Source organism: Dasypus novemcinctus, chromosome 3, assembly GCF_030445035.2.
Source record: "Dasypus novemcinctus isolate mDasNov1 chromosome 3, mDasNov1.1.hap2, whole genome shotgun sequence".
NCBI classification, from domain to species: domain Eukaryota; kingdom Metazoa; phylum Chordata; class Mammalia; order Cingulata; family Dasypodidae; genus Dasypus; species Dasypus novemcinctus.
In genome coordinates this window covers 138,439,015-138,462,945 of record NC_080675.1, presented here as the reverse complement: position 1 = coordinate 138,462,945, position 23,931 = coordinate 138,439,015, and the positions used below count along the sequence as shown (strand labels likewise).

Genomic DNA, 23,931 nt, shown 5'->3' with positions numbered 1-23,931 from the left:
TCCAAACTACTTTTCCAGTCTTAAATTCTATGTCTTCTCTAGACAAAATAAAGGAAAAGAAACAAGAAAAAGAAATAAAAACAAAAACAACAAAAACAATAAAAAATTTTCCATGGCTTCTCTAGAAGTCCTGATTTGGTCCATCAAGCTTACTCACTGGTCCTCAAACCGTATTTCCAGCCCAACCACTTGTACACTTTCTCCTTTTTTCCTACACAAATCCTGTTTCTTTCTCGTAGTCTTTCTGGATCACTCTATACCAGGGTTTTTCAACCTCAGCACTACTCATGTTTTGGGCTGAATAATTCTTTGTTGCGAGAGGCTGTCTTGAGTAAAACAGAATGTTCAGCAGTATCTGTGGCCTCTACTCACTAGATGCTCGCAGCACTTTCTTCCTAGTTATGACAACCAAAAATGTCCCCATATATTGCTAAATGTCTTCTGGGGGACAAAAGCCCCCCTGTTTAGAATAGGGCAGTCACCTACAACAGCCAAAAATAGTAACAGTGCCAAGGTTGAGAAACCCTGCTCTAGACTAGTATCTTTCAAACTACCCGTATGGATCATGGTGGACTGTGAAATCAATTCAATGGGTTGCAAAGAACATTAAAAAAAGGGAAATAGGGAAGCGGATTTGGCCCAACGGATAGGGCATCCGCCTACCACATGGGAGGTCCATGGTTCAAACCCAGGGACTCCTGACCTGTGTAATGAGCTGGCCCACGCGCAGTGCTGATGTGTATCAGGAGTGCCGTGCCACGCAGGGGTGTCCCCCATGTAGGGGAGCCCCACGCGCAAGAACTGCACCCCGTAAGGAGAGCCGCCCAGTGCAAAAAAAAGTGCAGCCTGCCTAGGAATGGCACCACACACACCGAGAGCTGACACAGCAAGATGATGCAACAAAGCGAGACACAGATTCCAGGTGTTGCTGACAAGAATCCAATATGGACACAGACTGCGAATGGACAAAGAGAGCATACAACGGGGGCGGGGGGGGGGTGCTCAAAATAAACAAATCTTAAAAAAAAAGAGAGAGAGAAATAACAGAAATTTTAAGTTTGATCAGAAGTAGTAAAGGCAGGTCATTTAATAAAACTTTTATTTCAGTTTTGTACAAGTATATATATATTTTAGTTTATGACCCAAAACATATTTCTTACTGAGTCTTAGTCATAAACGTCTAAAAGCCCCTGCTTTAGTCAGTATCTCATACTCCTAATAAGCTCCTATTACCTAGTATTTCTTCCATTCCTTTGGCTACATTTATATTATTGCTTAATAGTTTAAATCATGTTCTTAAACAACTATATATTTATATCTTACTTCCTAAACTTGTAAGATGGTAGGGACTGTATTTTACAATTTTTGTAATTCTCAACCATAATATCTCCTTCACTTTTTTTTTCTTGAGGTACCAGGGGCCAGGATTGAACCCAGAACCTCATATGTGGGAAGCTGGCGCTCAACCACTGAGCCACATCTGCTTCACCTGAGTTGGTTTTCTCATTTATTTTGCTTCTCATTTGCTTTTTGTTTTTTCAGGAGGCATGGGGAACTGAACCCGGGACCTCTCATGTGGGAGATGCAAGCTTAACCATTTGAGTCACATCCACTCCCTCTACAATAATATCTTACAAAGAATTATATTCCCAATACTTTTTTTTCTTCTTTTCTTTTTGACTTTAATTCAGCAACATAGCAAAGCTATTTAAAAGGTTCCTTGTATAAGTCTTAAGCCCATACTTGCCTGCAAAGAGATCCTGTGGCTCTTGGTCTTGCTCCTCATGGACCCCATTTTCTTTGGAGCTACTGTTGATGAGAAGAAGGGAAGGAGTTCTCTTTGGAGACTGGGGCTTACTCTGAAAATAAAGAGATACTCTGATAAAACCATACCATTAAAAACAAACCAAGTACCCCTTTTGGCTGCCACACGCGACTGGGCTGTCAAGTTCAAGTTACTGAGGCACTTAAGGGCTGCTGTTTGAAAGACAGAATGAAGAGAAGCCTTTTCAAGTGGATAAGGTGTATTTGAATGTGAGATTATTGATACATACAGAATAGTTTTGCTTTCTTTGTCCCTCATTGTGGTGCAGGAGTGAATTTTGAAAGTCCTAAATATCTGTAGGAACCTGTATCTGAGAATGTTATATTAAGAGAACAGAATTTCCATTTACGGTACTTCTTTCATCAGCCAGTCTCAATAGGAACCTGTATCTGAGAATGTTATATTAAGAGAACAGATGGGAAACGGACTTTGGCCCAGTGGTTAGGGCGTCCGTCTACCACATGGGAGGCCCGCGGTTCAAGCCCCGGGCCCCCTTGACCCGTGTGGAGCTGGCCATGCGCAGTGCTGATGCGCGCAAGGAGTGCCGTGCCACGCAAGGGTGTCCCCCGCGTGGGGGAGCCCCACGTGCAAGGAGTGCGCCCGTGAGGAGAGCCGCCCAGCGTGAAAAGAAAGAGCAGCCTGCCCAGGAATGGCGCCGCCCACACTTCCCGTGCCGCTGACGACAACAGAAGCGGACAAAGAAACAAGACGCAGCAAATAGACACCAAGAACAGACAACCAGGGGGAGGGGGGGGAATTAAATAAATAAATCTTTAAAAAAAAAAAAAAAAAAAAAGAGAACAGAATTTCCATTTACGGTACTTCTTTTCATCAGCCAGTATTAATACCAAAAGAACAAGAGAGTCAAATCCATAATCTTAGTTCATATACTTCACAAAGCTATGGCTAAGATTAGTTGTTTTAATTAGATTACTTTTGTTTATAACTAGGTTAACATTTTTAAAATCCCTTTTTTGGGTTATTCTGAAGATTATGCTTTTACAGTGTATCTTAAGGTTACTGATGAGGCATATATATATGACCGTGGTAGACTTAATTCTGGCTAGGATTTATCTCTGCACTAAGTAAAATATACACACATCTATAGTAAAATGTGACATTACCTTCATTTTGGTGGTATGTCAAAAGTACCTGATATTTTTTCAAGACTTAGTTTTTTTTTATGGGTTTTATATGATCAATGTTTCCCAGGGATGGAAAGCTGTTGAGTATGAAGAGGTATAAGGGAATTGGAGGGGAAAGGGGGGTAAGGGTTTACATGACTATTAGTACACACTTAAAAGGGTAAATTTTACTGTACGATGTCAATAAACATGACTTTACAAAAAAACAAAAACAGAAAAAAAACAAACCCAGTGCCCAGAAAGTGACTTTAAATATATCTTTCAGTTACTCCCATAGGTATTTAGGGAAAGACAGAATCATTGGTCAGCCAGTTCAACTCTCTGGTCCCCTGCATACACAGCAAACCATTATTAGTGATGTAAGGGCTGTTGAAGGGAACACAGAGCCAAAATTAATTCATACATTTTAGGGTTAATTTTCTAACACCATATCCTTGCTGGAATGTCCTACTCCAAAGCACATGATAGCAATATGGATATGTGTACATACAGATAAGTTTCAAGAGAACCTGTCCAAATATATTTCTCTTGCTTAGTTGATGACCTTTAATATTTCTAGTGACCAGAATTGAAGCCCTGATCCTTACTTACTTTAGGGCACTGGCTAAACCGTGAACTGAACCCAACTGTGGGCTATTACTGATCCCCCTGACAGGTAAATAAGGTCTAACATTACATCTAATGCTGTTTGTGAATAGCTTCTTGTTTCATCCTTAACTCACACAAACACACTCTAACCAACCTCCTCATCAGGCTAGGAAAATAAAAATCAATCATGCTTGGCCTAGTGGGCACATGGTGAAAATACAGACAGTCCAGGGCCTTTATTAGAAACTCATGATCTGTTGCAAACAAGGGTGGGGTGGACCCCCCAGGACAGTGCCAGAAAGAACAAAGCCAAATTGTGCACGGCATGAACAGAAAGCCAGGAATTCGGCTTCAAAGGCATGACTGGAGTTCTGCTGGGTTTTGGAGTTAGACCCCAAGGCCAAATCAGTTAAAAGACCTGACCTTTTCTGATGTATTTTGTTAGTAAATTTGAAGGAGTTTGTTCCTTGGAGACAGGCCTTTCCTATGCAAACAGCCCTATCCCCAAACTGAAGCCACCCTCTGGGAAAGAAACTGTAACCAATATTAAGATTTATAGTTGCAAACAATGCTTCTACTGGAACTTTTCTGTGCTAATAAAGTTTAATGAGCACTTAGTTACAACCAAGCTGTTTCCACAATTAGAAAAAAAATTAAGCACTAAAGATAGTTAGATTAATTATTAGTATATTTATGACCCTAATCTTTTCTCTGTTCTTTTACAAAATTTTATCTTTTGTATATGCAAAACTTTGTATCCTGTTTCCCGCCCCCCCCCCAACATCTGTGAGCACTTTCTCAGGTCATTGAAAGTTTTACAAATATACCACTTTCAGTGACTTAAATCTCCATCATACGGATATACATAATAATTCAAGGTTGGACATTTAGACTGTTTCCAGGTTTTCACCATAACAAATAATGCCGTGATGGCCATCTCTACATGTAAGTCCATATCTGATTATTTTCACGGTAGATTCTTTTTTTTTTTTTTAAAAAGCATTTTATTATTTATTTATTTCTCTCCCTGTCCCCCTCTCCCCAGTTGTCTGTTCTCTGTGTCTATTTGCTCTGTGTTCTTCTTTGTCAGCAGCATGGGACTATGTGTTTCTTTTTGTTGTGTCATCTTGCTGCGTCAGCTCTCCGGGTGTGTGGCGCCATTCCTGGGCAGGCTGCACTTTCTTTCGCGCTGGGCGACTCCCCTTACAGGGAGCACTCCTTGCGCATGGGGCTCCCCTACGCGGGGACACCCCTGTGTGGCAGGGCACACCTTGCGGGCATCAGCACTGAGCATGGGCCAGCTCCACATGGGTCAGGGAGGCCCAGGGTTTGAACCGCGGACCTCCCATGTGGTAGACGGATGCCCTAACCACTGGGCCAAGTCCGCTTCCCACGATAGATTCTTGAGTAGAATTATTAGACCTTAAATTTTCAAAGGTTCTGCTAAGCTGCATTCCAGAAAGACTACCAATTTACATCCCACCTAAGCAGTGTATAAGTGTGTGCTGCACCCCGGCAACATTTAGTATCCTCTTTCTCTCAAAAAATTGCAAGGCTGACTGTTAAAAAGTGGTCTTCCACATGTTTCCTGGCTATCTGAACCTGTGACTTGTCTTGATGTCCTTTGAATTAGTTAGGTGTACATACTTACACAAAAAGTACATTAAGCTCTCTCTGGCATATTGTACAGTACCCCTCCCCAACTTTATCTCTTCATACTTATTTAAATTTTAATCTTAACTTAAACTTTCAGCCGACTGATTTGGATTGGCATTGGACAAACTGTAGTTATTTCTTTAGGCTAAAGAGTACCCAGCACATAGTTGCTCTTCAAGGCAAAACAACATTCTCAAGTTTTACTTAAAATCAGATTCAAAAGAAACTGAGCAGAACCACTTTTTTTTTTTATGCTTGAGGGGTTTTGTTCTGATGCTTGAGATATTTATCTTTTTAAAATTTTTTATTGTAGTAATATATATAACCTTTCTCATCTTAACCACTTTCAATTATACAATTTTGTGCTGTTAATTACATTCTGAGCTGAGCCACTTTTAAGGATAAGAAATGGAACCCTACTCATGGTAACCCATATTCACATTGAACTGTTAATAGAAAGCAAGTCTTCCACGAGACTAGTCTATAATAATAGTTCAACTGTCATCAAAATACATACCACCTGAACATTAATATAGCCTGTGCATAAATTCTAACTTATTTTATATCCAATATGCCTAGAAAGCCAATTGAGAAGTATAAACTCTATACGCTTTGGATATTTAGGGAGGATGCAAGCCAAATGTGTCAAGCCTACCTGGAATGTGGGGGGTTCGTGCTAAAAGCTTACCTGGAATGTAGGGGATATATGTCAACTCAAGCCTACCTGGAATGTGGGGGAAAAAGCTTACCTGGAGGAAATAACCTATCTAATACCCAGATAAAACACTTGAAGAAACTAATAAAAAGTCCTTTTGCATACACCCACGGTTTGACTCCCCACTCTTATTTCCTCTGTATAAAAGGGACCCAAAAATTTTATTTGGGGCTTGGTTTTTATCAGGACAGGAGTCCGCCGGGTCCGGCCAGTCAAAATAAATCATCTTCCTTTTCAGAATTCTCGCGTCCTGGCCTTTGATACTGCGTACACCCGACTTCTCTCTGCTACTACATTATAACATTATAACATTATAACATTAATTATGCATAAAGTTTGAAGGCTAATTTTAAATCAGCTTTATTGAGGTATAGTTTATATAAGATATATAATTTATATTTATATTAAAGAGCTAATTTTGAATCAACACTTAAGGTTTTAGGAAGAACTCATTTTAGGGATACACATTTATTAATGGGGGAAGGGAGGAGACATACTGATTACGAGTGGCAAAATCAATACTGAAAACGGGCCTTGCTTTACAATGTACAAAAGGGGTTAAATTTCTAGGCAACAGATAATACTATTTTCTGTGATGAAAATAGGTTTACTATATAGCAAATAAAGCCAAAGAACCGTGCTGCCTATTTCCCCTTGCCTCCCCCCACCACACTTTTTAAATTTATTTTTTTAAATAAAGGAAGTATTCTTTCTTTTAGAAAACAGAATTCTAGGTTAGGATATCCAATACTTGCTGACTCCTTTTGGCTGTTAATTGTAGCAGGTGGTTCCACTGATAAGCCTGTTTAAAGTTCTGCCAGCAATAAGAGTACAAATGCCAGGCCCAAATCAGGAGGCCCAGGGCAATTTTCTTAGCTCAGACAAAGACAGAAATGGGCTTTCTTAGCCATTCAGCACCGAAAGCCCTACTGTGATACAGGAAACTTCCCTTTAGGTTAACCATTGTGTTTTTTCCCTATGTTGCTCAACTGTTCTTTGCTCCATTGCAGAACTCTTTGTTACTTTCAAGGGGCCTCAAAAGGGTAGGTATTGTTAAAAACTCTTAACTGCATTCCAAATTAAATGTTAAGGGAATACTGCTTCTGGAAGACTAGACTACTTATTCTTTGAGGGGAAAATTATTATACTTTAGAAAAGCACGGTGGAGCTAAGGAGTGGTGTGATCACACTAATGTAGCAAGGCAAGGAAAATTAGGAATATGTCAACTCCAGGAGTTATGTCCAGATGATAACAGGATAGTCGCACAGTCTTTTTTTTAAGATTTATTTTTTATCTATTTCTTTCCCCTTCCCCCCAGTTGTCTGTTCTCTGTGTCTATTCGCTGTGTGTTTTTTAAAAAAAAAAGATTTAAAAAATTTATTTCTCCGCCCCCCCACCTCCCCCCCAGTTGTCTGCTCTCTGTGTCCATTCGCTGTGTGTTCTTCTGTGACTGCCTCTATCCTTATCAGCAGCACAGGGAATCTGTGCTTCTTTTTGTTGCGTCATCTTGTTGAGTCAGCTCTCCGTGTGTGCAGCACCATTCTTGGGCAGGCTGTGCTTTCTTTTGCGCTGGCCGGCTCTCCTTACGAGCGCACTCCTTGTGCGTGGGGCTCCCCTACATGGGGGACACCCTTGTAGCACCATACTACTCCTTGCGTGCATGAGCACTGCGCATGGGCCAGCTCCACACGGGTCAAGGAGGCCCGGGGTTTGAACCTTGGACCTCCCATGTGGTAGGCGGACGCCCTATCCATTGCGCCAAGTCTGCTTCCCTGCTGTGTGCTCTTCTGTGTCCACTTGTACTCCTGTCAGCTGCACCGGGAATCTGTCTTTTTTTGTTGCATCATCTTGCTGCATCACCTCTCCATGTGTGTGGCACCACTCCTGGGCAGGCTGCACTTTCTTTGCATGGGGTGGCTCTCCTTACAGGGCGCACTCCTTGCATGTGAGGCTCCCCTACGCGGGGGACACCCCTGCAAGCCACACAGTCTTTAAAAATTACCTGGAAGACCTTCGCATGTAATATAGCTCTTTTTTCCAGCTTTACTTCTTGGGAGAAATGAGCATGGTAGGGCAGTTTACTAGTTTTCTATTGCTGCTGTAACAAATTACCACAAAGTGAATGTTTAAATAAGGCAAATTTATTATCTTAGAGTGTTACGGAAGTTTAACATAGCTCTGTCTTCTGGGCTAAAATCAAGGTGTCAGCACAGCTGCGTTCCTTTCTGGAGGATGTAGGGGAGAATTAATTTCCTTGCCCTTTATAATTTACATAAAATCCTTGGCTTATGGCTCCATCCTCAAATATTGCATCTCTCTGTGCCTTTCTTCCATAGTCACATCTTCCTCTGATTCTCTTTCATTTTTAAGGATCCTTTTTAAGGATTACACTGAGCCCACTGAAATAATGCAGGATAATTTTTCTTCTTTAAGGTCACCTGATCAACAACCTTAACTCCATCTTCAACCTTAATTCCCCTTTGCCACGTAACCTAGCATTCAGATTCCAGGGGTTAAAATGTGGACATCTTTGGGAGGCACTGTTTTGCCTACCAGGTAGTGAAACTTCTCCCACCACGTTTCAAAAGTGGCACAGATGCACTAAAAGCATCTGTGCTTGGGAGAAGAGACATTCAGTGTCCACGGAATTTGGGAAAAGGGTGCATCTTACTTGACAAACTGATCAAATATTTGATTAACCCAAATGATTTTATAATATTGCCCTCTTTCACAGCTTAAGGAGCTGAAACAAGAGGTTCTTATCCTGAGGTCCATGGGTCATAGAATTCAGGGGATCTATGAACTCAGGAATAAAATTAAAATTTCATTTTCACTAACCTCTAAATGAAATTCAGCATTTTCTTTAATTGTTAAGGTAGGCAACAAACCATAATGGTAAATGTAGTAGCTAAGACTATAATAGAAATTAGATATTTTTATAAACTATAGTTGTTGCAGAGCTCAAAATATCATTTATGTTCCTAATGTTTAAACATTAGGAAGTATGGGAAGCGGACTTGGCCCAGTGGTTAAGGCGTCCACCTACCACATGGAGGGTCCGCGGTTCAAACCCGGGGCCTCCTTGACCAGTGTGGAGCTGGCCCACGTGCAGTGCTGAGGCGTGCAAGGAGTGCTGTGCCACGCTGGGGTGTCCCTGCGTAAGGGAGCCCCACGCGCAAGGAGTGCACCCCGTAAGGAGAGCCACCCAGCACGAAAGAAAGTGCAGCCTGCCCAGGAATGGTGCCACACACACGGAGAGCTGACACCACAAGATGACGCAACAAAAAGAAACACAGACTCCCGTGCCGCTGACAACAACAGAAACGGACAAAGAAGAACATGCAGCAAATTGACACAGAGAACAGACAACCAGGGCAGGGGGTTGGGGGGTGGAAGGAGAGGGAAATAAATAAATCTTTAAAAAAACAAAAATTAGTAAGTTATTGAGTCTAATCCTAGATCTTGTTATTTAATGCATTAAAAAGCACATTACTAATATAAAATTATTTTAATGTATTGATAACCATATTTCAATATAACTGGTTTCAAATGTAATCATATATTTTACTTTATACGTTTAAAAAAATTATTCTGAAAACAGATTTATAAGGCTTCTCTGGACTGCAAATGGGTCCACTGCACGAAAAGATAAAGAACCTCTAAGCTAGAATACAAAGGGACTAAAAATAGAAAAGGGGAGCTGGAATATTGGGAAAATGACCTTGAAGTTGACCATTAAGCTACTGAAGGAAAAACATGAACAAGCCCATTAGAGACTTCAAAATTTAGCTACATTCTAGTGAATGCTCTGTGAAATTTCCCACTAAAATTTTTGGGTCTCAACTAACATTATTTAGAAGGCCCATAAAACAAAAGAAGGGCCTAACAAAGTACTAATGGGTGCATTATCTTCTAAAATGAAAAAGCAAACTCAGATGAAATCTGCTCTGAAAGCAGAATAAAGCCCCAGCTGTCCTTTGACTAAGCAAAAGAATAAGCCAGAAAAAGTTGAGCAACAGGCTCTTCCTGGAGATGAGATACTTATGCTCTAGTAACTAATCAACTACTCATGCTTTATTTTTGCCAACAGTTAGCCAAAAGTGCTGAGAAGCTTTGAGAACCAAGGCAAATTACAGTGCTCTTTTTCCTTTCTCCCCTCCCAACCTAACAAACCACAAATGGCCAAGACATCAGAACTGCCTTAAAACAAGTAAGCAAAGGGGCAGCAAACCCTACAGAAACCAGAAGTCCAAATGCAATTTTTGTTGCTCCTTTCATAAGCCCCAAACTCTAATTTTAAATAAATTTTAAGTTGGATTCCTATTAGTCATCTTTAAAAGTCTCCTCTCATCCTCCTTCCCCATAAATTGCTTAGAACTACTTTTATTAGATTTTCCTCCATAGCCTTGATAGCTAGGTTAATTGCTAGAATAGTTCTATAGTCAAGAAATCTGTGATTCTATGTACTTCAAAAAAATCTAAAGTTATTACAAATATAAACTGTTTATGATTTAAGTTTAGCATCAAAATGAATCTATGGACATAATACCGGTCACTGATTTTTACACAAACATTTTCAACAGACCTCTGTGAAAAATGTGGAATTTCAACTTCTAATCTTTTGACCAAGTATAACCACCTGATGTGATGTTAGCTCCAAAAACAAGTGTTTGAGTGAAAATTCTACACACTACTGGGAAATTTACATACGACTATTTATTAAATCAGTTATAGATAACTAAACCATCTAATTAAAAAAAATAAGCAAAAAAAGTAAAACTTTGTTCAAAGATACTGCTATCTAGATGCATTTTCAGATATCTAGTTAAGATCAGAGAAGGGCTAGTGCCAAGACATTTACTGAGGATGGGTTACACCTTTAAGAACAGCCACTATGCATGTTTTGCACAACAGAGAATTCAAATATGAGCCAGTTAAACTAGCAATCTCCTTATGGCTTTCAAAGAAACTACCAAGTTCTTTCCAGATCTAAAGAAGTTATTCTATAAGCACTAAAAAGGAAATAAACTGGTCTCAAAAAGAGGCCCATGATACATGCTATATTGATTATATTGATCACAGATTTAGGGTTGGATCCTAAAAGACCATGTCATATCCTGCCTAAATGTTAATACATAACTTGTTTCTTTAACTCTCTGTGGTCTAAAACACTGTCAGTCAGGATCCAATTGCTATCCAAGACTTCTGAATACCAATAAAAGTTATTTGTTCATTAGTGTTAAACACCAATAGGTTAAATAATTTTTTTTTTATTAGAGATGTTGTAGGTTACAGAACAATCATGCATAAAATACAGGATTCTCAGATACCACCCTATAATTAACACCTTGCATCAGTGTGGAACATGTTACAATTGCTAACAGGATATTTTTATAATTATACTATTAACTATAGTCCATGATTTAACTTAGCGTTGTAAATAATTCTTGATTAATCAAAGACAATAAGAGGCTTTTCAAGTCCCTTCCTAATTACTTCTTTATCTGTTTCATTTTTTCTGGTCATTTCTTTAATCACTAGGTTCCAATTCTTAAGAATAAGAGTAATGGAAAAAATTCTAACTGGTCAGATATAATATCAAAACAAAACATTAACAGAGTTGACCAAAATCTGAACTAAGATCATCATTTACCTAGGCTTTCCTCCTTCCTCTCTGCATGAGAAAAGTCTTCAGTTATTTCCTCTTATTTAGAGGACAGGTCTATAACTGTGGTCCGGGCATACTGTTAAAAAGAGATAGGCGTATAGGAACATCCAGGAAGACAAATAAAAGAACTTGCTTCAGTTCTATTTTTGGATTTAAAAGTATGTAAATAAGACCAATGAGGTGAAATAAGGTATACAAATATTAATATGTATGCCACTTATAAAATATGTATGCCACCGTTTAACAAGATAATTTGAATGAAAAGAATGGTTCCAGGGAAGCGGATTTGACTCAACGGATAGAGCGTCTGCCTACCACATGGGAGGTCCAGGGTTCAAACCCAGGGCCTCCTGACCTGTGTGGTGAGCTGGCCGACGCACAGTGCTGATGTGCGCAGGAGCGCTGTGCCATACAGGGGTGTCCCCGCGTAGGGAAGCCCCACACACAAGGAGTGTGCCCCATATGGAGAGCTGCCCCGCACAAGAAAAGTGCAGCCTGCCCCGGACTGGCGCCGCACACAGACAGCTGACACAGAAAGATGACGCAACAAAAAGACACAGATTCCTGGTGCTAACAAGAATGCAAGCGGACACAGAAGAACACACAGCAAATGGACATAGAGAGCAGACAATGGGAGGTGGGGGAAGGGGAGAAAAATAAAAAAATAAGTCCTAAAAAAAAAAAAAAAAAGAAAGAAACGGGAAGTGGACTTGGCCCAATGGATAGGGCGTCTGTCTACCACATGGGAGGTCTGTGGTTCAAACCCTAGGCCTCCTTGACCTGTGTGGAGCTGGCCCACGTGCAGTGCTGATATGCGCGAGGAGTGTCCTGCCGTGCAGGGTGTCCCCTGTGTAGGGGAGCCCCACGCACAAAGAGTGTGCCCGTAAGGAGAGCTGCCCAGTGAGAAAGAAAGTGCAGCCTGTCCAAGAATGGCGCCGCACACATGGAGAGCTGACAAAGCAAGATGATGCAACAAAAAGAAACACAGATTCCCTGTGCCGCTGATAAGGATAGAAGCGGTCAAAGAAGAACACACAGTGAATGGACACAAGAACAGACAACTGGGGGGAGAGGAGAGAGAAATAAATAAATAAAAAAATCTTAAAAAAATAATTAAGAGATCTTTAAAAAAAAAAAAGAATGGTTCCAATTTAGTTTCTCAGTTTTATTAAGAAAAGTGAAAAGTTAATGCTATCTTAGAACTAAGAAAGTTTTAACTAAAAAGAATATATAGGAAACGGACTTGGCCCTGTGGTTAGGGCATCCGTCTACCAATGGGAGGTCCGCGGTTCAAACCCTGGGCCTCCTTGACCCATGTGGAGCTGGCCCATGCGCAGTGCTGATGCGCGCAAGGAGTGCCCTGCCACGCAGGGGTGTCCCCCGCGTAGGGGAGCCCCACGAGCAAGGAGTGTGCCCCATATGGAGAGCTGCCCAGCGCGAAAGGAAGTGCAGCCTGATCAGGAATGGCACCCGCCCACACTTCCCATGCCGCTGACAACAACAGAGGCAAAGAAACAAGACGCAGCAAATAGACACAGAGAACAGACAACCAGGGGAGGGGGGGGATTAAATAAATAAAAATAAATCTTTAAAAAAAAAAAAAAAAAGAGTATGTATCTGAATTCAGCTCCACACCAAAAAATCAGATAACTTATTTTTAGACTGTTATTTATAGGCCTACAAAGAAAGAAACAGGAAGATGATAAAGGTCTTAGATATTAAGAATCACATCTTTCACAAGCTGGTTTTGATTTGTTTTAATAATCCTTTAACATTATTCTCTCCCATTCAAGTAACTGGTTTGTAGTTTCTGAGTTGTATATCATAAACTGATCTCATGATTATAAGTCAAATCATATTTCTTTTTTTTTAAATTTTTTAATTCATTTTTTAAAAAAATATTACATTCAAAAAATATGAGGTCCCATTTTTTAAAAAAATTTTTAATTCTTTTTTTAAATTTTTTTATTCATTTTTTTTTTTAAATCATATTTCTCATACTATATTAACAAAGGCTCTTGGGCTGTAGAAGAGAGCAGGTGGGATGATTAAAAGCAACAGCTGTTATCAGGATCCAGGAAATTATATATATACCATAAATGAGTTTTAAATTTTGCTTGCCTCAGTTTCACAATTCTTCAAAGCCCCTTGCTGCCTTCAACACCAGTTTCCAAAAAGCAACAAAACTTAAGTCAATAAGATGCTACTTAAGACAATAAGTACTTACTTCAATGGCTTTTAACTAATCAAATCAAATCTTATTTCTAATTAGTTTTGATTTTGATAAGCTATACTAACCATTTTCTGGGTTTATTAATTTAACTTTTTAAAATCCATTATTCAGTATTGTAGGATTTTTTATTCTTAGATTAATTTCAGTTTGCAAAAATGCTTATCAACAAATACAGCTCAAATCCTTGAAAGAGTAAGTACTCTTTAAATGTCATTATGTGCAAGGCACCATTCTAAGTGTTATCTAGGAATTCTAATTTAATCCTCATAATAATGTAAGAAACTGTACAGAATAATCAAGTACCATGTCCAAGGTTAAACTCATAACTAGCAGAACCATGCAGTCAGATTTCAAAGCCCACACTCATACCTACTTTATTTTTCAATGTTGTTTCTTAAGATAGAGAACCACTGCAATCCCTTATTGTCTTTGGTTCACAACTAACGCATTTACTAGAATATAATTTTACTTAATGGCTGCTTAAGAAGACATTCACAGCTTAAACTAGGGAGTAATCTTGGGGTTTTGGCTTCCTGAAGATTAACAGTGGGGCAGGCAACTCGAAAAATGACTTACTGGTGGCATTTTATTTTCCTCACTAACTCAATTACCCTGGATCAAAATCTAAATAAAATTATTTATGCATTACGTGGTAGAACAGTGTCATTCTGATTCTCTCCCAGTCCCCTTAGCTGGAAAATAGGCAACGGGTATTTACAATCTTACAATAGAGGGGTAAGATTAAACAAATCAGTCTCATGAATTTCTTTAGACAACTCTAGAAAATTAGTCCTCACCCTTTGGGGCGCTTTTTACATTTGCCTATTTCAATGCCAGGGTTTCTATTTTCAGATATTCACTCTGAATACCGACCATACCAGCTCTTAACCATCAGTAGCTATTCTCCATGGCACATGGGAGAATTAGTAAAGGAATAGACAAGAGATTTGTTTTAAATGGAGTACAGAAAGCCTAACATAAAATCTAAATTAGCAGTTAAGAGTTACAGAATAATACAGACTTCATTAGACAGTTTGAGATATTATATTAGCATCAGTAAGGACTTTATGAGCTGGGATTATGGACTCGGTTCCTGAATACAAAACAGGAAAATTCTAACGATAGTTAGTGAAGGCTTTTAGCAAGATATTTTTGAGAAACTTAACCTTCTTCTGACATAAGTGAGAGGAGTGTCAAATTTTTTCAGGCACATGCTGCATAAAAAATTTAAAGCTGTTTTATTTAATCACTCACATACGGAGAAGCTACTAAGAAGAGCAGCATTATTCATGATAGAAAGAAAAATGAATTTACAGACCCAGCACTGGAGAAGTTTACAACTTGTAAAGAACAGTACCAAGTTGTATGAGTCAGTATTCTCACGAAACAATGCCAAATATCTCCACTGGTCCACGATCTGATTACTGACTGCCACATTCCACACACATAGATTAGTTTTTTCTAATACTTAACTCTTATTAGAAATTTGGGTATTATTATGGGAAACACCATTTCCTTCTCCCATTTACAAATGTGCTCCCACTAAGGTACCTGTGCACTTTAACACATCCCTTTAAAAGAGACAAAGCTTTCTGGTCTATAATGTTCTCTCTGCCGGGGCCTTCTCTCAGCCGACCAGAGAAGGCCGAATTTTTCTAGAGTTCAGGAGTTAACCTAACTCTTACAAACTAAAATCCAGAAAGGGCCTTTGAAAAATTATCACTAAGCGCCGAACTAACTTAAGGATTTGTGGGCGGGTCAATATCCCAGGTCTCTCCAGACAACATTATTCATTCTAGGAGAAAGGAAGATCTGGACCCGATCCCCTTATTCTGACCTATTAAACCAGCCTGGTCCGGAAACCATCAGCAAAACAGCCCTGCTGGTTTTGTTTTGTTTGAGGTCACTACACAGCAGGGCCAAATTACGGTCGCGGCGGCCTCTTTTCTGTCAGGGACCTCGGGGGAGAATCCACATCTCTCACTCCTCACCGTCAGCCCAGGGACCGGGAAAGCCAGGACCTGCAGCTCGGTGCCCAGCCAGGATCTCCCGATCCCTTACTGCTGTCATTGACGCGAGCTCTGGCTGGGCCCACTGTGCTCAGCCTCCCGACCCTCGCCTACCCTCTCTTCCCTTTTGGGGCGCCCTCCAGCCCGCTCTGAAGGGTGTGAACTCACGGCCGCCGCGGTGCCGGTGAAAATGTCCTCCCCCTCGGTGTCGCTGTCCCCAACCTCGGGTTCTGACCCCTCGGCCGCCCCCTCGGACTCCGGCTCTACGCCCGGGAAGGGCGGAGGGAGTCGCTCCGAAGCGCTACAGCCGCCGCCAACCGACGCCATTTTCCTCCACCCGCGGCGGAAGCCGCAACAAAAACTTTATAGAGAGATAGCGCCGCGAGCAAACCGTTCAAGCTGAGGGAGTGGGAGCGCCTCGACCCATCCTGTGAGACCCGTGGGGCGGGGCCTAGGCTGTGGGGACGGATCCTAGGCTGTGGGGACGGATCCTAGGCTGGAGTCAACGGTTTCTTCCCAGCAAGTCTCAGCCCTGCACCTGAAAGTGAAGTTTTGAGGGGGCTAAGAAGGAAGAAAAGGAGGAGCTAGGGGCTGCTCAGTTTCCTAGGGCTCTTTGTGCTCTGGAGCTCTATTTAACAGGCTTCCTAAGATTTCGTTTTAATAAAGGAGTCTGTGGCAAAAAAAAAAAAAGGTTTAAAAACTCTATGCCACCTACCCATGCCAAGCACAGTGCCCTCATAGAGGCTCAATAAATAAGTTTCGATTGAGACCTCTGAATAGATGGCAGCAAAGTTTGGCCGTTTATTCTTTGGACAACAAAGAGTTAATTCACTCAAGAAATATATATTAAACATCTACTGGGAAGCGGAGTTGGCCCAACTCATAGAGCATCCGCCTACCATATGGGAGGTCAGGGTTCAAACCCAGGGCCTCCCGACCCATGTGGTGAGCTGGCCCTCACGCAGTGCTGATGTGTGCAATTAGTGCTGTGCCACACGGGTGTCCCCCGTGTAGCGGAGCCCCACGCTCAAGGAGTGCACCCCATAAGGAGAGCCACCCCTTGTGAAAAAAAGTGCAGCCTGCCCAGGAATGGTGCCCCCCACACACATACAGAGCTGACACAGCAAGATAACACAACAAAAAGAGACACAGATTCCCTTTGCTGGTGACGAATCAAAGCAGACACATGGCAAATGGACACAGAGCAGACAATGGGGGGGGGGGGGGAAGGAAAGAAAGAAATAAAAACATAAATCTTTAAAAAAAAGCCCAAAAACATCTACTATGTGCTTGGCACCTTTCTGCACGTGAGATAATGGGGGAAAAAGGCTCCTTGGCCACTTGGCACTTAAAATTTAATGAGGGAGACAGGCATGTAACTAACAATTCAACATGTTTATTGCTATAATGTGTTGTGGGAGCACTGTGAAAGAGATAATTAATTCTGCTTGGGGAAATCAGGAGGCCTCACAGAGGAGGTGAGACCTAAGTGTCCTAAATTTGGTTAGAAGGAAATTAGGGTTATCATCTTAATTGTTGTGGAATAGATGGAGTAGAAGAGATGGCAGAGAAATTATTAAATTCTGAACAAAATTTTCCTAGGACTTAATATTCTCTGGTTGTCCAATGAGTTTAAAGTCTAAATAGGATAAAAATAGTTCAAAACTAGAGTTTATAAATGGGATGTCATCGTGTGATAACTCTGTAAAATAATCCTGGCTTAATTCTCAGTAGGGATTAGATGAAGCGCGTCACCAATTTTGACAAAATGGTTTAGTTGGTTTCCAACCGCAAATTCCTCTACACCAGCGGTTGGCTTCTTCAAAGGTCCTTAAGCTGCTTTAGAGCTGGGGTTGTGTCTTATTTATCTTTGTATCCACGGCGCTACAGACCGCGTCTGGCAAATTTTTGAATGGAGAGATATATAGATAAAACAACTGACACCATCAGACTTGTTATTGGCATCCAACGCAGCCGAAAACACCGAAGGCTAAAGAACTTCTTTTTTAAGACGGCAATCTCCGATGTGCTACTTACTATTCCTTTCAGGGAAAGTTATGTTCTAAATTGTCTTTGAAGGCGCTTAGCAGAAAAAAATCAACACTTAAGGAGTTGTGCTGGACTGGGGTCCTGTGAGAAGAAGAGAAAACCAAAACCGCCTGCCCTCGCCGTACCTAACCGTCTTTGATTTAGCTTCCAAGAAATCTTCTTCACCACAACGGAAACTCACTTCCGGCCCGATCAGGAAGTAAAAAAGGATTTGACTAGAAGTGGCTCTCTCGGAGGAATATCAGGGGAAAGTGTCCGTGCACACTCTTCCAGCACTAAAAATCAAGAACTCCTTTCCCCTACCTCTTCAGGATTCATCTTATGGGAACGCTTAATGAGACAACCAATTGCTGGTAACACGGCAACAAACCCGGCCCCGGTGGAGAATACAAGTCCCAGAACACAGCTCTCCGTTTTCCGAAGTAAAACGTCCCATACGGGCCAGCACGCAATGCGCCTCAAAGGCCAAGAGAATTTTTTTTGTTCCGCCTAAACCCAGCAAAGCATTCTGGGGCTTGTAGTTTACGCGACTCCCTTCCCTAACTCCTCCGCCCTTCTGGGTCTCGTCCCGCCTACTTTTTTCTCTCCTGGACCTTTAGGCTTCTGTTAACCCATCCAAAGACCAGGAAGTAGATAATTCTTGAGACCGGCTGCTGAGAGACGGTGGCTCGGGTGGGACAGTCGCCAGGGATGGCGGAGCGCGAGAATGGAGCGGTTGTCCGGTCTGCTTTCCCGGACTCTGAACAGAGTCCTGTGGCTCTCCGGCTTTTTTGAGCTGAGAGCTGCCCCGCGGCCCCGGATCATGGAAGAGAAAGCGCTAGAGGTTTATGGTAATTAATTGTACTCCGGGCAGGGTTTGGCGTTATTTGTGGAGGCAGTGGGATTAAAGGCCGCGCCTGAGGGCTGGGAATGGAGACTGAATTTTGCCGAATCTCGTGGGGAGAGCGGGAAGCGTTTTGTCTGGGGTTCTAAGTCTCGCGTGAATGTGGGTCCTGCCAGCGCCAGGGCTTTTCCCAAATGTGGGGAAAGCCGAGCTGGGAGGTCTTGACTCTTCATTCTCCTTGACCACCCCAGCCGTAGATTTCACGGTGCTTGGTTAGGGAGTAAAACTGCTCCCCAATGCCTGAATGCGCAGCTTGACCTCCTTCCTTCCTTCTTCCAAGCTCCTAGACACTAACTTCCCGCTCCCCGCCACCGCCGAAGGCACTGGTGGGTAGCTACTGCGTTAGGGAGTGGCCCAAGGTCACACCTACTTTCTTCTGCTGCAAAGTCAATAGGCAGAGGGCCAGAGGTCCTTAAAAAAGGAGAACGAGATAGGCTGCTCTTCCAGAGCCTCGAATTTATAATTTCTTTTTCTTAACATAGAGTACATACGTTGAACTTTGAATACAATATGTGTGTGTAAATATATTTAATGACATCTACATTAAATATTTTATTAACCCTTGTGACCATCCTCATTGTACAGGTGAGGAAACTAAGATTTAGCATGGTTCAACAACCAGCTGGGGGTCACACTGCAAGTAAGGAGCGGGGCCAAAATAAAGCCGTGTTCTGTGATTCCAAACTTAGCGCACTTTCCACGACTTCACAGTTGTCTCATAACTCTTTTTTTGAAGTAGTATAAGTTTTGTTTTTGAAAATTGGCTTATGAAAATCTGCATCTGACATTCAAGGATTCCTGCAGTTCATAGGTAAAAGATCTAAAAAAAAAAAGTAAGTATAATTAAGGTAAGGATTATAGGTCGGTAGAAGGAAGCCAGGAATGGGAAAGACCTTTGGCGTTAATCTAGTTTACCTCTCTCTTGCTAGAGTTAGGACTTACCTAATTAGCCCCAGCCAGATGGTAATTATGAATGGCCTGATCTCCACAAAGCAGTTGGACATATTCCTGTCCTGCCAGTCCTCTATCTACAACATCTAGGAATGGAAGAGCACTGAGGATAAAACTTTGGAGAAGAGCTGTTTCTTGCCTTTAACCTTACATTAGGGAGACCTATATTTGGAAAAATATAGTATGCCTGAATAAGAGATGTAGAGATTCAGAGTAGGAAGAGGTACTAATCTCTGACTGGGGGATCTGGAAAGGTTTTAAGGAGGAGTCACATGAGTTGGGCCTTGAATACATAAGATCTGGATAAGTAGAAGATCAAAGGCCTTTTAATAGGCTGGTGAAACTAAGCAAAAGTATGGAGGGGAGAAAGCGTGTTTAGAGTTTGTGGTTAAAGGAGCAAGTGTGGTGGAAGATTGTTTTAGTCAGGAGTTCTTTACCTTTTTTGTTCCAGAGACCCCTTTGTCAGTCAGGTGGAAACCACAGACCGCTTACTAAGTCCACACTGTACTGTGTACTATTTAGTAAGTATATCACAGCCACGCTAACACGTCCCCGCAAGAATAAGCTCATGGACCCCTTGTTAAGAACCCCTGTTTTAGATAGTAGGTTGGAATTGGATATTGGAAGATTTCAAATATAAATGAAGAATTGTTTATCACTGTAAAGCCATAGAAGAAATTCGGTCAGGGGAATAATGTAAGGAGAAAAACATTGCTTTATTTCTAAAGAAATAAATCCAGAGCTCTCTAATCACTAGAAAACTATAGATGTTTAATAAAGAGTGAGATTTAATTTCAGAGTTAAGTAGTACCTATAAAATTTAATACAGCTTAAATAAATGAACCTTACAGGAAGAAGACATGGATAAGGTACAGAAAATTCCTTTTCAAAAACCCTGTTTCCCTGAGCCCCATGGTAACAAAGTCTTGAGAAAGAGAAGCTATGTCCCCTTTTTCCTTCCTACATTTTCAAATTCTGTTTCTAATGAAGTGATAAGCCTAGGAGATAGCTGGGTAGAAAGTAAAAAGTTTTGTTAAGCAGAGCACTTGTAGCTCAGTGGTTCAGCTCCTGCTTCACATATATGAGGTCCTGGGTTCGATCCCTGGTACCTCCTAAAAAATTTTTTTTTGTTGATTTGTTTTTCCTAGTTGCGTTTCTTTTCTTTTTAAATTTTTACATTGAATTAATTTGAAAATTACAGAACAATTGGAAAAATAATACAGAACCTAAACAGAAGAATTCTAACATACTTTGATCCCCCAGATACTCAGATTTACTAATTTTAACATTTTGCCGCCTTTGCGATATCAGTCTATCCATCTAACTATTCTCCAAATATTTGAGAGTAGGTTGTACTTGTCATACTCCTTGAACACATAATCCTTCCATGTTTATTTCTTATGAACAAGAATATTCACTTAAGTAATCACTTTATGTGCAGTTACCAAGTTCAAGAAATTTAACATTGATACAAAGCTTACATTCTATATTTCTTTTTCTTGGTTCTAATAATGTCCTTTACATAATTATATATATTTTTTTATTAGAGAATTTGTGAACCTTCAAAACAGTCATGCATAAAGTGCAAAATTCCCATACATTACACTTCCACCAATATCTTGCATTGTTGTGGATCATTTGTTACAGATTATGAAAAAACATCATCAAAATGGTCCATAGCTTACACCTGGTATATTTTTTCCATACATCTCCCTATTATTAACACCATGTATTGTATATTTGTTATAGTTCATGAGAGAACACTCTCATATTAGTCTATCATCTACCACATTAACCATAGTCCATCGTCTACCCTATGGTTCACTGTGTTATGAAGTCCAGTGCCTTGTACAATCTATCTGAAGTGTACACTCAGTGGCTTTCACTTTCATCACAGAGTTGTGCAATCATTGCCTCAGTAAATTTGGGGATGTTTGCCTTAGTCAAAAAATAATCCCATACTCGCCTATTTTTGATCCTTAGTGTTGATATAGTAACTTTTTTGACATTGACACAAGAATATACAATATTGCTGTTAATTATAGTCATAAGTTACATTAATTGTATTTTTCCCATATATCACCATGTTCTTATCACCTTGTAATCATGAGGTACATTTGTTCTAGTTCATAGAACATTCTTGTTTATTTACCGTTAACCACAATCCTTATCTACCACTGGGTTCACTATTTTATATAGTCCCTCGATTATTTTCTAACTTATTTTCAATTGACATTTATGTCCCTAAACTACATCTTTCAGCCACAGTCCCATTTATAAACCAGCCGTGTTAGTTATACTCACTATAATGTGTTACCATCAGCTCTATCCATTTCTACACTTTTACAGTCAAGCTAATTAAAAATTCTACATATATTAATATTAAGCATCACTACTGCTTCTCAGGCCTCTTCCTATGTCCTAATAATCTAATACTCTAGATTTTAACTCCATGTGTTTATTCTTTGTATTTACTTCATATTAGTGAGACCATACAATATTTGTCCATTTGTGTCTGGCTTATTTCATCCAGCATAATGTCCTCAAGGTTCATCCATGTTGTCATGTGTCCCAATTTTATTTCTTCTTCCTTTTTTTCCTTTTTATTTATTTATTTATTTATTTTTAATGTTACATTAAAAAAATATGAGGTCCCTGTATACCCACCCCCACCCCCCTCACCCCACTCCTCCCATAACAGCAACCTCCTCCATCATCATGGGACATTCACTGCACTTGGTGAATACATCTCTGAGCACTGCTGCACCACATGGTCAATGGTCCACATTATAGTTTACACTCTCCCCCAGTCCACCCAGTGGGCCATGGGAGGACATACAGTGTCCAGTAACTGTCCCTGCAGTACCAACCAGGACAACTCCACGTCCTGAAAATGCCCCCACATCACATCTCTTCTTCCCACTCCCCACCCTCAGCAGCTACCATGGCCATTTTCTCTATCTCAATGCTACATTTACTTCCATTACTGATCATAATAGTTCCAGAACAGAGTATCAGTAAGTCCACTCTAATCCATACTCTATTCCTCCATTTTGTGGACCCTGGGATGGTTATGTCCGCTCCACCTCTATATCAAGAGAGTGCTTAGATTCCACTTGGATGATGGATGCAATTCTCCTGTTTGCAGTTGTAGGCACTTTTGGCTCCCTGGTGTTATGGTTAACCTTCTTCACCTCCCTGTTAGCTGGCTGGGGTAAGTCCAATAAACCAGAGGGTAGGAGTTGCAAGTCCGTTGAGGCTCAGAGCCTGGCTATCACATGGACAGTCCAGAGATTCAGGTCCCCTGAGTATACATTAAACCCCAGCACCAACCACAGGTCCGGTAAAAGTAGCAGGAGAGGCTTGTGAACAAAGATCACATCTGAGTCCAACTCCATCACATTCAGGAACACAAACTCCAAAGTAGGGCCAACTGACATGGCACTGAACTCCATCTGCCATGACCATAGAACCTGTGGGTCTCTGTAGCCCTCAGAGTTGTATCTACTTTAGCTGTCTCTGGGGTTGTATCTACTTTAGCTGTCTCTGGGACTCTGCTGAGGTGTGCATAAGGGCAACCCCTGTGATGACCTCCCGGCTCTTTTTTGGAGACTCATAGCCATATAAACTCGTTTGTCCTTTCCATTTCCCCCTTTTATTCAAGGTCAAAAAGCATTTTTAACTCGTGATACTACATGTAGGCTGAGATATTCTGCTGGTCTGAGTTAACCCTTTTATTCAAGGTTGTTCTCCAGCCACGTCATCAGCTGGTACTTAGTAGTAATCCCTCAGTGCCAGGGAAGCTCATCCCTGGGAGTCATGTCCCACACTGGGGGGAAGGCAGTGCATTTACCTTCTGAGTTTGGCTTCGAGACTGGCCACATTTGAGCAACATGGAGGCCCCCAGGAGGTAACTCTTAGGCTCCCTGCAGCTCTAGACCTAGTTCTTATTTCAGGCACATAGGCTCACAAGCATAGTCATTAGTATCAAGGGCTCATTGTTGGACCATCCTTCCTTATTGGTCTTAGCCATTGCACTCGGGATTGTTTATTTTCCATTAGGGAATGTGACAGAGCTCCCTTGGCCAGGAACTCAACACTCCTCAAGCCGTCGTTCCCAACTCTAACCACTATGAAAATATCCAAACATTTTTATGCACCCCGCACATATGCCCTGGAGAACTCCCTCCCAACCATGTGCCCCCCAC

At 41.1% G+C, this 23,931-nt stretch overlaps 2 protein-coding genes across 3 annotated transcripts in view; one reads left to right on the top strand and one right to left on the bottom strand.

Annotated features, from left to right (window-relative positions):
- SNX1 (sorting nexin 1) overlaps positions 1–16,255 on the bottom strand; it is a 48,380-nt gene extending 32,125 nt beyond the window's left edge. The window contains exons 1-2 of the mRNA XM_004466657.5: positions 16,009–16,255; positions 1,748–1,859 (exon numbers count right to left, since the gene is read on the bottom strand). Coding sequence (XP_004466714.1) covers positions 1,748–1,859; positions 16,009–16,167 — 271 coding nt within the window. The 5' untranslated portion in view covers positions 16,168–16,255. The remainder of the gene's footprint in view (positions 1–1,747; positions 1,860–16,008) is intronic.
- CIAO2A (cytosolic iron-sulfur assembly component 2A) overlaps positions 16,105–23,931 on the top strand; it is a 74,735-nt gene continuing 66,908 nt past the window's right edge. Inside the window, exon 1 of one of the 2 annotated variants that reach the window (XM_004466659.5) lies at positions 16,105–18,719. In XM_004466659.5, the coding sequence (XP_004466716.1) occupies positions 18,596–18,719 (124 nt within the window). In that variant the 5' untranslated portion in view covers positions 16,105–18,595. The remainder of the gene's footprint in view (positions 18,720–23,931) is intronic. The other variant, XM_058294325.1, reaches the window with a different exon arrangement.